At 44.5% G+C, this 16,464-nt stretch overlaps 1 protein-coding gene across 23 annotated transcripts; it reads left to right on the top strand.

The window, feature by feature from the left end:
• The first annotated feature begins 2,550 nt into the window (after positions 1-2,550).
• LOC120648347 lies at positions 2,551-6,585 on the top strand. Of its 23 annotated transcripts, none has more exons than XR_005664913.1 (7): positions 2,554-3,266; positions 4,225-4,272; positions 4,374-4,508; positions 4,809-4,874; positions 5,109-5,210; positions 5,324-5,444; positions 5,554-5,923. XR_005664913.1 is itself a non-coding variant. In XM_039925097.1 (6 exons), the coding sequence occupies exons 1-6, from the start codon at positions 3,045-3,047 to the stop codon at positions 6,497-6,499; spliced, it is 858 nt and encodes a 285-aa protein (XP_039781031.1). In that variant the 5' UTR covers positions 2,552-3,044; the 3' UTR covers positions 6,500-6,577. The 23 variants fall into 23 exon arrangements, 19 of the variants coding, with proteins under 19 accessions (XP_039781034.1, XP_039781033.1, XP_039781036.1 ...); XR_005664912.1 differs by having other exon boundaries at positions 5,509-5,923; XM_039925097.1 differs by lacking the exons at positions 5,324-5,444; positions 5,554-5,923 and adding an exon at positions 6,209-6,577 and having other exon boundaries at positions 2,552-3,266; positions 4,225-4,326; positions 4,434-4,508.
• The last annotated feature ends 9,879 nt before the right edge of the window (positions 6,586-16,464 follow it).

Genomic DNA, 16,464 nt, shown 5'->3' with positions numbered 1-16,464 from the left:
AGAAATCACCTACACAAACAATTCCAAATTGCCTATTATTCATAAAGCAAACCCTCATTATATTTTCCAGTACTAAATTCTAGAACAAATGTTAAACGACCTATGCAACTAATTGGGGTACAAAACAAAATATTGCCAGGTCATACCAAATTGGGGGTACATATAAGCTCAACTAACCATACTATATGACTATCAAATACCACACACAAACCATTCTATGCCATAGATAATCTTATTCCCTTAGCATCATACCAAACTTCAACCCTATTTTGCCTGTGTATGGTTGAAAAAAACTCTCATTACATTTTCCACTACACAATGCTAGAACAAACCCTAAACAATCCATGCAACTACTTCCTCACGTTAAAATCGCGAGAAGAGTACCATCTGAGTACTACCTAAACCTCCAAACATATCTACACTAGCAACTACAACACTAATTCACACATCAAGATCCTAACCCTAATCAACCCTAAACACTAAAACCTACTAATGCACAAGGTAAAACGAAGAGGAAATGGGAGCAATACCTTCGCGAGAGGGTGGGGATCGATTTCCCCTACTCCCCCCCCCCAAATCGCAGGATTTGGGGGGATCTGGCCGGCGGTGGCAGAGGCGATGCGCCTGGCGGCGCACTGCATGGGAGCGGGGAGGAAGAGTGGGAGGAAGGGGGCCTGCGCGGACCCAGGTAATGCCCTTGTCGCGCCAGCCCGCCTGGCACGATAGACCTCTTGCCGCGCCAGCGCATGTGGCGTGACAGAGGTGCCACGTCATTGCCCCATTAGCGCAACCGTGGCGCAGCGCTGCACCAAGTGCCAGCGTGGCAGCCCTGTCGCGCCACATGCACTGGCGCGACAGAGGCTACTTGTCGCGCCAGTTGCATTGGCACGACCAAACGGGCTACGTGGTGCAAATATACCTTGATACAGGTTAAAATTAAAATATTATTAAAAAAGGTTAAAAATAAAAAAAATCGACAGGGAGAAGAAGGTGGCTATTTTCATACTTCCTTTGCTAATCTGTGAGGTGTCATTGTTGTGCCCATTGATCTTCCTACACTAGATAGTTATCTCTTGGCTATTGATAATGAAATCTGCAAGAAGTGGTTGGTGTTGCCAATGTGCAGGAGAGGAGATGAATTGATTCTTTTAGAGTAGACATTGGAATTCAGGTCTACATATGATTTGTAATTATAGGGTACTGAATATTAACCTACTCTGAAATAACTTTTTTTGTCTATTAAACTAAAACCAAATGTTTATGTTCTGATAGGGCGCGTAACGTTCGCTGAATGTTCTAGTCGCAATAGTTAAAATCTACCAGGCCACGCTAATTTACGGTCAACCTTAGGGACCCCTTCCCTACGGTCGATATTCCGACCGTTGCTTCTTTTCCATTTATAGAAAAATTTGTCGTTTTCTGAGTAAAAAAATTTAAAAAAATACAAGAAAAATTTTGGAAACCAAAAAACATTTCAAGCAAAATAGGAGAGCAAAAAAAAAAATTCAAGAAAAAAATTGGAGAGCAGAAAAAAAATTTCAAGGAAAAATTAGGGGAGAGAGGAACCTTCAAGAAAAAGTTTGAAAAAAAATTGTACGAAATAAATTTTAAAAAAATCAAGAGAAAAATTCAAAAGAGAAAAAATATTTACATAAAAAATAAAAAGTCTCAGATAAAAAATGAAAACAAATGAAAACAAAAAAACCCGGAGACGCCGGTGGCGGGGAGGCCGCACTGCCCCGTCGTCCTCCATGCTGGCCGGGGAGCACGTGGCCCATTGAGGCGGCGGCCACCGCACCCAGGAAGGCGGATCCGGCGGTGGCGGCGCCGGGGGAGCGCGTGCAAGCGGGCGAGCGTGGATCCAGCGAAGGCGGCGCGCGGCGGTGGGGAGGGCGGATCCGGTGGCGGCGATGCGCGGAGGAGCGCGCGGCAGCAGATCCGGAGGCGGGGAGAGAGCGGATCCGGCGGCGGCGACGCTCGGGAGGCGGCGGCGGTCGGCGGCTTCAGCGGGGGGCGCCCCAAAAGGACCGGCGGCGCCGCTTGGGTCTCCAGTCGACGGAGGAAGCTAGAAGGCTGCGGAAGGGGAAAAGTGGAGTGGGGAAAGAAAAAAGAAGGGGAAGGGCGCGCGTGGACATCGACCGTGAGTTGTGAAACTCACGGTCAACCGCATCTTCAGCATCGCGAAATCTACCCCTGTTTGCTGCTCCCTCCGCTCTTCACGGCGAAGAATGGACGCGTGTCATGCTCCGGATATTTTGCAAAAAAAACCCTCCTATTTTCAGAGAATCACAGTAGAACCCAGGCGATCTAGACTGCATAGTAAACTCGTTAGTAAATTTTTCAATAAGGTCCTCAGAATAATGTTTAATTCAACATGAAGAAGGAAAATTTCGAGAATTCTGTCATTTTTTCGAAAACACCCCCGCCTAGCGCTTTTCATTTGCCCCCTCCCGCCGCACCCGAACCCTACGCCCCTCTCCCTCCTCCCCGCCGCCGCTCACTCTCCCTTCCTCTCCTGCTCCCTGCCCCTGCCTCTGCTCTCCTCACCGGCTCCTCGCGGCCGCCTCCCCTCTCCTACCCGGCTCCTCGCGGCCGCCTCCCCTCTCCTACCCGGCTCCTCGCGGCCGCCTCCCTCCCTCTCCTGCTCTCCGCTGCCACCCTATCCCTCGCTGCCCTCTTCCTCCTCGCGCTCGCAGGTTTCCTCCTTTGGCTCGCCAACCCGGACGTCTCCACCACTCGACGGCGACCTCACCCTCCACGTGCTCCCCTCCTTCGCCTCTAAGCGTCCTCTCCCCGTCTCGGCCCCTTCCGCCTCCGCGTGCCGACCTGCACACGCGGCTCCCTAGTGTCCCATCCACCGCGTCGTCAGCACAAAGGGCGCCCCCACCTCCCTTCCACCGTAGGCCAGCCAGAGAACCAGCGGCACTCACCCCACCTGATCTCATATCTCCCGTAGGTGCAGGAGGTCGGGCCTCCGATCCCGGCGACATGAGGGCTCGATCTCGCCTGATTCTGCGCCCGGCGGTGGCTCCTTTTGATTCGAGATGTGGTGCAGCGACTCCAAGCAGACGCTCAAGTCCCGGGGCGCCGGCGCGGCCGGGGCCACCATGGGAAACGAGGAGTCCGACAACTTCTCGCCCACTCTGCACAAGGACTGGTCCATGGGCCTGCTCAAGCTCGTCACCGCCACCGTCATCTTCATGGGCGGCGGCGTGCCGCGCTGGACTACTCCCTCCTCGACGTCAACATCGGCTACTGCGACCAAGGTATATCTCCGAACTTGCGTGCCTCGGTGAGGTCGATTCCAGGGAAGAGGGGCTTAATTCGCAGTTCATTGAGGTCGATTCAAGGAGTAGGAGCTTGATTCTCTGCTTGGCGAGGTCGATTTGAAGGAGGAGTTCGATTTCAAGAAGGAGAGCTCGATTTAAGGCCAAGCAAGGTCAATTAGAGGCGGAAGGAACTTGATTTGTTGTTTGTTGATAGTGCTGCCAACGCACGTGCCTCGCCGGCCGCGCCGCATGTCCTCCTGCACTTAACCCTAGATTTAACTGGAACCACTCTCAAGAACAAATAAAATGCTTGCTGTGGACCGAACTTTCAGAAAATACTCCATCCATCCTAATATATTGGCTACTTTGGATTTTCATATATCAAACTTGTATTATTAAAAACAGCACATGACAGAATATTGGTACTACATTGATTTTTATGCATCATTGCATTTGCGCTATTGATTTGCAGGCACGCATTTCGTTACTCCTAACTCCAATACCAATCAAATAGTGGGTTCCTATCTGCCTACTGGAAGAAAGAAACATACATGTCGCACATATCCATCCACCATCTTATGAACTGTCTGTCCGTTTTTCTATAAAAGCATTAGTAGGCTGGTTCATTGGTATTCATATTTCTTTGTGCGAGATGTGGTAAAAATGAGGATACAATATCTTGACCAACTTCGTTAGCTTTTTTATATATATATCAGACTGGGACTAACCAAATTCACATTTGGATTTGCCTTTGTGCTATCTAAAATGGTTCTAATTAAGAGAACTTGCGATTTTGTACATATTTAGATATTTCAACATTTCAAAGAAACTTGATTCAACAATCTAACTAACATATTCATAGGTCACCTTAATGGTAATTTTTTAGGGTATTCGTTGTCCACTGGTTACTTTGTTTACCTGTGAGTCTGTGACTGCATCTTGAACTCATTTTCAGAATTTACACCAGATGTCTTCACTTCTTGAGATGCTTGATGATCCAGATGTACCCACCAGAGAGCTAGCCCTTTCTCTATTGGTTGAAATTCTTGAAAAGCACGTAGGCGTCTCTGAAATTCCTTAACAGTGACTACTTATTTCCTACAGGTGCCATTATTGAATGTCATCTTCCATGAAAATGACCCATGTCTTGCCTTTTCCGTCCAGAGAAAGGCAATGGAGAGCTGCATCGAAATTCTCATAGTTAAATTACTGCATGCAACCAAAGACGCTGCCTTGAAGGTAATACACTTAATGCTTGTTTCAGCTTGCATTTCGTGATGCAACTATAAAGCTGGCCTCTTAAGTTTTAAGTCATTGTCACTGCAGGTTGTATATTAGGCTCATTTCTGCTTGAAAACTGTGGTCACACAATTTGACCCACTGGGATGCCATTTTTGTTAGTGTTATATCTGTGAATATCTTTTGAACTGAATCTGGTGGAAAAGGGCCTCTAACAACTGGTTGCTTGTCTTTTCCCCCACTTCCACTGTTCTTTTAATTTGTTTCTAAGTATTATGATTCCCTCTTGTAAATATGTAGGCCATATCTTCTCAATTACCCTGCCAGGATGAGAAAATTATTATCAGCATCAATAGTTTGAGCAAGGTACCCACCAAGTTTCCTACCTTTCTCGTGTCTGCAACCAATTTAAAGCTGGACTACTAGCCTCAGTTTGGCATATGTAAATTCGTGGATAGAACTGGGAGTCAAGTAGTATTTAGCTGCATGTGTACAGCTCATTGTCTTACTTTGGCCCGTGTTATGAGTTGGGTGAGGTGTACAGCTACCTTATCTTTCCCATCTCCCTTATTGCTATTCTTTGTTCTTCCTTATTTGCAGCTTGTGAATCGATTGTCACAGGAAAACCTCATGGCTCATTTGTCAACATTTCTTCCTGCACTTCTGGATGCTTTTGAAAACCACAGCCCATATATCCGCAAGGTTGTTAATCCACTCCTACTTTTTTCTACAGATTCCGTCTTTAATAAGGCACTATCTTTTTGGGCACATGTTCTTATTGTACTTCATCTCCTCGAATTTACCTGTACCAAAAGGTTGTAGGAACAATTAAGGGGTCAATTATTTAGGCCATAAAGGAGCATAATATGTAGAAGTTGAACTCAGCTTGAGCTTATACATTTGTCAATTGGAGTCTGTTCCCTTGAAAGGTCCATGGTAAGAAAGACCATAACTGAACTATGCTAGGGAAATATCTATCTTATGCTGAATCTATCTGTAGTTCCTATGTCGACCGGAAAAGCTGATGAGCATTGTGCACGCCTAGAGCTTGGACGCCACTGCAGCGTGGTCTAGCTAATTTCCGTGCTTGGGGCCTTGGGCACGACAGCCCAGCTCGGACGCAACATGGCCCGCTGCGGCCTGGAGCGTTGGGCAGGCAAGGCAACGGTGGCGCGTCACAGTGGGTTGGTCCCAGTTGGTGGCCAGAGGGCGGCACGACATGGTCCTTGGTCGAGCTCGAGCTCCAGCACTACCTCGAGCTCAAGCACATCGATGAGCACATGCGAACACACTGGATATGAGACACTTATGATGGGATAGTGTACCCACATTGTTTAAATGTTAATATTAACAATGTATTTATAACCATATACTGTGATTTTGTCATGTCATTTGTCACATTCATTACTTTTGCTTATGCTTTTTTTTACAAATAAGCTTTACTTATGTTTAATTATACATTTTATTACCTTTAATCTACTTTTATTTGATTGTTTAAATGATAGGGCGTGCATCGCGCGCCTAACGTTCTAGTGAATAATAATGCATGTAATCGTCTTCTGACTAGTGAGCATATAAATGAGGGCGAGCCTCTGCTACTGATTGAAGTAAAAGTAACTCGTTCATGCAGTTATTAATTACAGTAGCAAGTAGTAGTGCAGTAACTGCACAATCTTTAATATTGGAGTTCTTTTTTTTAGAGCAGCAATCTCCTAGTACGTCCTGCACAGGCCAAGAGTACGTCAAGATCGGCAGAGCGCACCTGCATCTTTTATAAGCAGGACGAAGTCACGAAGATAAACAGAGTGTTCTATGTGGTTGTAGCTAGGCATTTGCAACCGTCAAACTATTATAGAAGTTTCGCGTGTTTGTACATAAGCAAGAGATGTGTTTGCCTTTCTCTGATTTTGTTTTCATTTTCACCATCCACAAAAGCTGAGCTACTTGTAGCTGCTATTTATTTATCTATGCTATATGCCCAACCTGAATAATGTTGTGTCTATGTTATCTATGGTCGCTGCCAAAACAGGAATACCTCAATTCAGTTTAAAATTTATTCTGGTGTATTAACCTTTTATGCCATGCCTGTGTTTGCCGGTGGAATTACCTGTGTAAAAGGATTGACCATGCGTCAACTTTACACCATTATATAGAACTATTCGTTTCTTTGTTCTTTTATTATATAATCTATGCAGTCCAACGGTTAAGCTCGTGATAGGGTGCGCAAAGCGCACCGGGTGTTCTAGTTACAAATAAAGGTGCAGGCCAACATGATTATCCTTGGAAGGAAGAACTAGAATGCTTAGTCCTTCACTACTAGAAAACGGGCCATCGGTCCTGACCATCGGTACCGGCTGCAACGGCAGCTGGTACCTTTGGCCGTCGACCGAACATGTGGAGGGCAATTGGCACCGGTTGGTGGTTCCAACCGGTTCCAATGCGTCACTACAGGAACCGGTTTGATCCACCACCCGGTACCAAATGAAGTCTGCGCTAAAGGCACCGGTTTATAGGAATAACCGGTTCCTATGATAATGAAACGTGGCAGCTGCCAGGAGCTCGGGCCTAAGGCACCGGTTGGTGCCTTGACCCGGTGCTATTGAATTAATTTTAGCACCGGGTCATTGAATTCAACCGGTGCCTTACGGCCCGAGCCTATAAATACCCCATCTCCTCCCCCTCCCAAGCTGCCGTGAACTCACTGTTCATGGCAGCTGAGTGGGGTGAGGTCGGGGAGGCGAATTTTAACTATTTTTTTAAAAAAAAGGTTAGTTATTTTTTTATAACTTAGCAATTAATTTTTAGAAACAGTTATTACTTGATTTAGTTTATATATGTGATAATTATTTATATTTGTAACATCTTATTTAAGTTATATACGTTATTAATTTATTTGATATTTGAATACTATCAAATTATTGTATTTATATGTTTTTTCAATTTATTTGATAAGTGAATAGTATTTATTTATTATAGTTATATGCATTATCAATTATATAAATATATTGTTATAAATTGGTATTATGAATGAACTATTTGTACAGTACAATGATGTATATAAATGTATTGTATGTGGACCCAGATGAGTCGGCAATGGATGTACATGGCCGACCGGCGTTCAAAGGAGTTCATGGATGGCGTGCATGAATTCATAGAAGCGGCCGAGAAACACAAGTATGGCGGTTTCGTTCGTTGTCCATGCAAATTTTGTAAGAATGAGAAGGATTACTCATCATCAAGAACCATCCATAGTCACTTGTTCAATAGTGGTTTCATGCCGAACTACTATGTTTGGACCAAGCATGGCGAAAGAGGAATTGTGATGGATAATAATGTAGAAGAAGAGGATAGGATTCCTAACTTTGCAGCCAATTATAATTCCTTTTTCAACGACACTGCAATGGGTGAGCCTGAAGAAGATACTGAAGGATACGTTGCAGAAGATGATCTTGGTCAGATGCTGCGCGAAGCTGAGGAAGGTTGCGAAACAGAAAAGGAATCGAGAGATCTGAAGCGTATGTTGGAGGACTACAGAACATTGTTGTACCCTGATTGCAAACAAGACCAAAAGAAGTTGGGTACCACATTGGAATTATTGCAATGGAAGGCATCAAATGGTTTGTCTGACAAGGGATTCGAGGAGTTGCTGAAACTTATAAAAAACTTACTCCCTGAGGGTAACACCTTGCCGGAGACAACATACGAGGCAAAAAAAGTTGTTTGTCCTTTAGGATTAGAGCCACAGAAGATACATGCTTGTCCTAATGACTGCATCCTATATCGAGGTGAGTATGAAAATTTGGATTCATGCCCTGTATGCAACGCATGCCGGTATAAGATCCCTCGAGATGATCCAGGCGACGTTGAGGGGCTGCGTGTCAAGAAGAGAGTGCCTGCCAAGGTGATGTGGTATTTTCCTCTAATACCACGTCTGAAACGTTTGTTCATGAACAAAACGAATGCTAAATTGATGCGATGGCACAAAGAAGAACGTAAACAAGATAATATGTTGAGACACCCCACTGATGGGTCACAGTGGAGAAAAGTGGACAGAGCATTCCCAACATTTGCAAATGATGCGAGGAATATAAGGTTCGGCTTAAGTACGGAATGGCATGAATCCTTTCGGTGAGCAGAGCAGTGGCCATAGTACCTGGCATGTGACACTCTGTATATACAACCTTCCTCCCTGGTTGTGTATGAAGCGGAAATTCATTATGATGCCGGTGCTTATCCCCGGCCCGAAGCAACCCCGGTAACGATATAGATGTGTATCTGAAACCACTGATTGAGGATCTTCTATTGTTGTGGAAAGATGAGGGTGTTCGTATGTGGGATGCGCACGCAGAGGATCATTTTAACCTGCGTGCATTGCTTTTCGTAACCACCAACGATTGGCCAGCACTAAGTAACCTCTCCTGGACAATCCAATAAGGGTTATAGGGCATGCACCCATTGTTTAGAAGAAACCGACAGCATGTACCTCAAGCACTGTAGGAAGATCGTGTATATGGGTCATCGTCGATTTCTTCCGATCAAGCACCCATTAAGGAGGAGGCATGCTCACTACGATGGAAAGGCAGATCATCGTACCAAGCCTAGGCACCGTTGTGGGAAAATGGTGTTTGAAATGGTCAAAGATGTAAAAGTAGTATTCGGAAAAGGACCCAACATCAGATCAGTGCAGAGTGATGACGGACGTGCACCTATGTGGAAGAAGAAGAGTATATTTTGTGAGTTACCTTATTGGGATGTCTTAGATGTCCGCCATGCAATTGATGTGATGCACCTAACAAAAAATCTTTGTGTGAACCTTCTAGGCTTCCTTGGTGTCTACGGTAAGCCAAAGGATACATTGGAAGCGCGGCAAGATCTTCAACGTCTGAAACAACGGGCCTCCCTACATCCAGAAAAAAAGGATAAAGGACGTCATTATCTAGGTCCTGCGTGCTACACTCTTAGTAAGGAAGAGAAGCAAAGTATGTTCGACTGTTTGAACAGTATCAAGGTGCCATCAGGCTACTCTTCGAATATAAAGAGGCTACTGAACTTGAAAGAGAAGAAATTCGCACACGTAAAGTCACATGACTGTCACGTGTTGATGACGCAATTGATTCCAATTGCACTTAGAGGTATTCTACCAGCTAATGTTCGAGCAACAATCATAAAGCTATGCGCATTTCTCAACACAATTTCTCAGAAGGCAATCGATCCATCGAGTTTAAGCAGGCTACAAGAGGATATTGTCCAAAGTTTAGTCAGTCCTGAAATGATATTTCCTCCATCATTCTTCAATATTATGACGCATCTTCTAGTTCACCTGGTCAAAGAGATTGGTATTCTCGGTCCTAGTTTTCCTTCATAATATGTTCCCTTTTGAACGATACTTTGCAGTACTAAAAAAATATGTTCGTAATCGGGCTCGTCCAGAAGGAAGCATTGCGAAGGGTTACGTCACAGAGGAGGTCATTGAATTTTGTGTTGACTATGTGGAAGAACTCTGCCCAATTGGGATTCCAATATCACGTTATGAGGGGCTGCTGATTGGAAAGGGCACACTTGGAAGAAAATCAGTAAATGCCACAGATCATGCCACGTTGAGCAAAGCACATCTAACAGTTCTGCAACAATCAGCATTGGTGGCTCCATACACTGGAGGAGCACATGCAAATTGTGCGAAGTATATACCCTTTGAAGTCTGAGACATGGATTACAAAACATCATAACGATACATTCGCCACCTGGTTGCAGAAGGAAGTCATGGCCAACGATCAAATTCATGAGCAGCTAGCTTGGCTGGCCAGGGGTCCGGCAAATTCAATCCTGATGTACCAAGGATATGAAATTAATGGTTACACATTTTATACAAGAGCCCAAGATAACAAGAGCACCAATCAAAATAGTGGTGTCCGTATAGATGCCACCGACTCTAGTGGTCCAAACGAACTCATATTTTAGTTACATTGAAGAGATCTGGGAACTCGACTATGGGCCATTGAAGATACCTCTATTTCGTTGTCAATGGGTTAAACTCACAGGAAAAGGTGTCGATATCGACGAGTACGGAATGACAACGGTAGACCTCAAAGAGCTTGGCTATCGAGACGAACCATTCGTCCTAGCTAAAGATGTCACTCAAGTTTTCTATGTGCAGGACATGTCTAGCAAAACGAGAAAGGACAAGTCCAGGAATAAATCAAGTTTTGTAGGTGCCAGGAGATGAGGCAAAGCGCCATATTGTTCTGGCAGGAAAAAGAAAAATTATGGGAGTCGACGATGTCACAGATGAAGAAGAATACAATAAGGTTGAAGATATGACTCCGTTCGCAGTGGAGGTTGACACAAGTATTCTTTTAGCCGAAGAGGAGGCTCCGTACGCACGTCATGATCATAATGAAGGGACGATTGTAAAGCGAACCATCGTTAATATTCCCTTAGTTGAATGATTATGTCTTGTAATATTTTCTGTGAACATTATTAGATTTCTTATGCAATGAATTGATTTATTGGACAATTAAATAATTTATTATGCAATTATTTGATTTATTATGATTTATTATGCAATTAAAATGATTAGTTATGCACCTAAATGATTTATCATGTAGTAATTAGAAATATTGTGAATTTAAATGATTTGTTATGTAATTATTTGATTTAATATGCATCTTATTATGTAGTAATTAAAATTATCGTGCATTTAAATGATGTAGTAATATTTTCTTAGCCAAATGATTATATCTTGTAATATTTTTCGTGAATATTATCAAATTTATTCGGCAATTAAATGATTTACTAGGCATATATCAGATTTATTATTCAATTAACTAATTTATTAGATGATTAAATGATTAATCAGATGATTAATATAATTATTGGGTAATTAATAGATTTACAAGAGAAAAACAAATGGGAAAAGAAAAGAGAACCTTTGGTACCGGTTGGAAATTACAACCGGTACCTTAGGGTCCAATTTGGGATTTTGGTAGAAAAAAAAAGTGGGCCGTCCAGCGGGGGAGTCGAACCGTGTCAGCGGAGTTTTCATTTCCTGCCCGTTGCCATTGAGATACTAAGGAGATTCGTCCTCCTGGGTCAAAGAATTTATAAAATTAAAGTTTTCAAAGCCTTAGGTACCGGTTTTATGAAACCACCCGGTACCTTAGGGTTTTCATTTCCCGCCTTTGGAGGCCTAAGGAACCGGGTACACGAAAACCGGTACCTTAGTATTTACAATGGTACCGGGTGGAAATTACAACCGGTACCTTAGGGAAGCTTAGGTACCGGTTTTACTTTTCACCCGGTACCTTAGGCTCTCCCTATATATCGAAGGACGCGCCGGTTCTTCTTCTTTCTCGCCTTCACTGTGCGCCGCTCCCAGCTCGGCCACCCTCTCCGACGATCGTCCGCCTCGCCGCCGCCGCCCCGTCCCGCCTCCCTGCGCGCCCGCTGCCCCAGCAGGCCTCTCTGCGCGCCGCCGCCTCCCATTGGCCCGGCCCGCGCCGTCCTCGGTGGCCGCGCCTCCTCCTCTGTGCCCGCGCCGCCGCCCCGTCCCGCCTCCCACGCCGACGCCACCGCCCAACGCCGACGCCAGCCCCCCCCCCCCGCCCTCCATCGCCATGCCGTCGTCCCACGCGCGGCCCCGGCCTCACTGCAGCAAGCGCCCCCCACCCCTCCTCTGCGTATGGATTTTTTTTTTAATTGTTTTATTTATTTACGTATTCTGTATAATTACTTTGTATAATTATAGTATAATTAGTTTATGTATAATTAGTTTGTATAATTATTGTATAATTAGTTTGTATAATTATTGTATTAGTTTGTATAATTAGTTTATGTATAATTAGATAGAATTTAGTTTGTATTATATATGTATATAATAATTAGTTGTGTATAATTAGTTTGTATAATTATTGTATAATTCGTTTGTCTAATTAGATAGAATTTAGTTTGTATTATCTATATATTAGTTTGTATAATTATTGTATTTATTGTATAATTAGTTTGTATAATTAGATAGAATGTATATACTATAGAGATATGTATTGCACTGTATATGTAATGACGACAATGAGTAATGACGACGACGAGTAACGACGACGAGTAATGACGAGTAACGAAGACGAGTAATAACGAGTAACGACGACGAGTAACGACGAGTAACGACGACGAGTAATTTCGTATTCGCTCTCTAACTCATACATTCGCCATCCCTCGACCCTCAACTCTAGACCTCAACCCTCAACCCCGTTCCTCAACCCCGTTCCTCGACCCGGTTCCATGACACACACACTCTCTCTCTCTCTCTGACTAATACACTCTAACACACACATACACTCACACTAACACACACAGACACACACACACACTCACTCACTAACTCTCTCTCTTTCTCTGTCCCTCTAACATACACACACACTCTCTCTCTCAAACACGCATATTCGTTCAAAGAATTGAATTCTCCTGCTTCATTTAAGGATGGACACATACTCTAACACATTTTTACGGTTTCAGTTAAGGATGGACCCCTTCGGTGATGAGCAGGCTGCCGGGCAATACATGTTGGACGCAATAAACGAAGATACGAGGGCTAACACGACCCAGCCAATCGCTGAAGAAGATGCTCGGACAGCTGATTCGTTCCTGAATATGTCTGGAGATGCCGATGAAGAAGATGATGACTTTGCGCCGCCGCCCAATCAATAACAACATGTTCCAGTACGAATCTTAAAACTATATACATGGTGACTTCGGTAGATTAGTTTTGCGATTAACATATCTTTTCTGTAATTTAGTCGACCTCCGCATCGACTTCGTTGAGCCAATGAAAAGGGAGACGCCGGCCAACCAAGAAAATGGAGGGAAGACAAGTCGTCACAGAAGTGGACGCAGAGGGCTGTCCAAGTGCTCCAGAGGCTGCTAGCACAAAATTTGTCAACCAATGTGGGGTTATTGTTCGGGCAAGAATTCCGATCACCACAAGACTATGGAAAACGTGCAAACCCGAAGAACAGCAACACGCCGTGCCTGCACATCAGAAGGAAATGCTATGGGCAGAACTCAAGGATATGTTCACTCTTCCTGAAGGAGTTGACCAAGAACTGGTGAAAAAATGTGCCTTGAAAAAGATGGCCCTTGCCTTTGCAACTTTCAAGAAGAAGTTGTACACCAATTACATCAAGAAGGATAAGGAGCCGAACTGGGACGATCTTCCTCAGGTTAAACCATACTGGGAGGAGTTCAAACAATACAAACTATCAGAGGAAGCCCAAGAAAAATCCGAACAGGCCAAGGTGAATGCAGCAAATAAGAAGTACAGCCACCACCTTGGGGCTGCCGGGTACAAGAAGTCATTTAAAAAATGGCAGAAGATGGAGCAGGACCTTATGGATAGAGGCATCAGGCCGACGACTTGGGATTGGCCGGATAGATCCAAGTGGTGGTTATTTGCTAATGGCGTGACACTAAACCAGTTGGATGGAAGTTTGGTCGTGCCCGAGCATATGCAAGAAGTGTCCCGCGATCTAGTCGCTGCAATAGATGAGACTCAACAAGGAACATTCCATCCTCAAAGGGAGAATGATGAGCTGACAAGGGCATTAAAGAATCCGGAACACCCTGGACGAGCCCGCGGCATCGGCGTGGTCCCATGGAAAGTTGCTTGGGCCGGAGATCCCTCTTACAAGACTCACCGAAAGAGCAGAGCCGAACAGGAAGAGAAACTTCGTGCCATAGAAGAAAAGATGAACAAGAAGGTTGTGTCCTTGGAATCTCAGATGGACGCCAGGGTCAATGAGGCGGTGCAGCTAGCTCTGAGCCAAAGGGGCACTGCTGGGTCGCACCCGGATGTTGTGATAAGCCCAGCCTCTCAGCGACTGCAGCAGCTGTGCATCCACAGCGGCGCCCGACGTACAAGCGGAAAAGCAACCCCAGATTGAGCCAACGGCGGTAGATGACCAGAGGTATCCAGTGGATGATGTCACCATGCCGACACCGTACGAAGCTTCATGTGCGAGCAAGAAATATATCCATTCATGTCGCATACGGGTCAGCCCTGCCCCTGAATCCTTCTACTACAATTCATGGAAGGCCGATACCCCCTGGCTACACCTCCGTCACAGTCGAGCAGATAGTTGGAAACAATGACGATCTTGAGCTCGACTTCGTTGGAGGGGATGGAGAGAAGACATTGGGAGACGCACTGCACGGGGTCGTTCTATGGCGCAAGTCCGACATCAAACTTACTGAAAGACAAACGGCTCCCGGGCAGACTGATCGCCCGTCTCCGCGGCCTACCTCACCGCCGTCCCCACTGCCACCTCCTTCACCACCGTCTCCGCCGGCGCAAAGGGCCACGAGTACTCCAACTCCTCCTGCACCAGAAAAGGGAAAGAAAAAGACATCATCCCTCCCAGCGGCTGGACCCTCAAAGAAGCAGAAAACGGTCGAAAGACAATTAACCTACGAGAAAACCGCTGAGGAGTTGGAAGAGGAGACTGCTCGATATATAAAAGAACAATTGAAGCCTAAAGTCCCCCCGCCGAGGGAAAAGGTACCTCTAGAACTAGGGAAAAAGCTTCTCGCAAACCTAGACAACCCACCAAAACCGAAAAGCTTACCCTCGGACTATGATCGTACTCTGACAAAGGCACACAAGGTGAGAAATCTGAAGAAAAAATGTGGCAATACCATTCCTCAGCTTGGCACACAACAAAAAGAACTCGAGCCCCTCCGGGTGCCAGGGTTGCCACTCCTACACCCGACTGGACGTACAACTCCAGGCGGACCTACAGGCCGCAATATTTCTTTCTGAAACTGGATTAACGCTAGAGGAGGCAACGGGGCATGTGGAGGCAAAAATCCCTATCGCTCGCACTATTACTCCATTCCATCATGGAAAACCTTTTGTCACTGAGGAAGAGGAGAAAAGTCTAGGTACGCAGATGTTCAATTTGCATAGATGGTACCTGCGAATGGCGAAAGACGAAGGGAAAATGTTTGGAGTCAAGTATCGTGACCATGATTTCTTCCGCGGGGAGGACGACTTCTGGGTGTACTTCCAAAATTTATATGAAATTTACCATCGACAAGCCCTCGACGCCTCTATCATCACCATTTGGGTTTTGTAAGTATCACTTACCTCTACATTAATACTTTTTGTTAACAAGAACATAATTATATGTGTGCATTATAAAATTTCTATTGCATCGTTTAGACAGGAGATCCAAAGAAGCCGAAAACATGGATGGCACCATCAGATCGGCTTCATGTCTCCTTTGCTAGTCAACCAGAAATTGATCAACGAAAGTTACAAGGAAACGTGCGAAAACATGTACGATTCGTTGACTAGGCAAAGTTGCAAATCCTATATATTTATACCATACAACTTTGGGTAAGCCTTGATCGACTCAAACCTCTGTTATATTACTAAATAAATACTAAGTTGTCTAATATATTTATGTATATATCATATCTATATCTGCAGTTATCATTGGATTTTACTCATACTTTCCGTAGAGACCGGCAATCTTATAGTCTTTGACTCAATGAGAAATCCAAAGTCCGCAATCCAACATATCATAGACCCCTTGAACAGGTAAGTTCAGTTTGCACAATTAAATCCTTTTTCTATTAATAATAATTCCTTAATATCAAACTTAACTTTGGGCGCAGAGTTTGGAAAAAATTTGTGAAAAATAACAAAGGACGTGGTCAATGGAGGCCCGAACTGAACGTTAACATGGATTATCCGGTATGTTCATTCATAAAGATTTGTCTAGTTAAGTATATAATCCCAAATTGTTCTAAATTGAGTAATTTATTTATTTCTCCTTAAGTGTGCGAGACAACAACAAGGAACTGATTGGTGCGGGTACTACGTATGCGACTACTTGCACATCATGACTCCATGCGGAAAGACTATTGATGAAGAAATGAGAGTACGTCCAAACTGTTGACTAGT

Source organism: Panicum virgatum, chromosome 9K (assembly GCF_016808335.1).
Source record: "Panicum virgatum strain AP13 chromosome 9K, P.virgatum_v5, whole genome shotgun sequence".
Classification (NCBI taxonomy): Eukaryota; Viridiplantae; Streptophyta; class Magnoliopsida; order Poales; family Poaceae; genus Panicum; species Panicum virgatum.
This window is presented reverse-complemented; position numbering and strand designations above follow the sequence as displayed.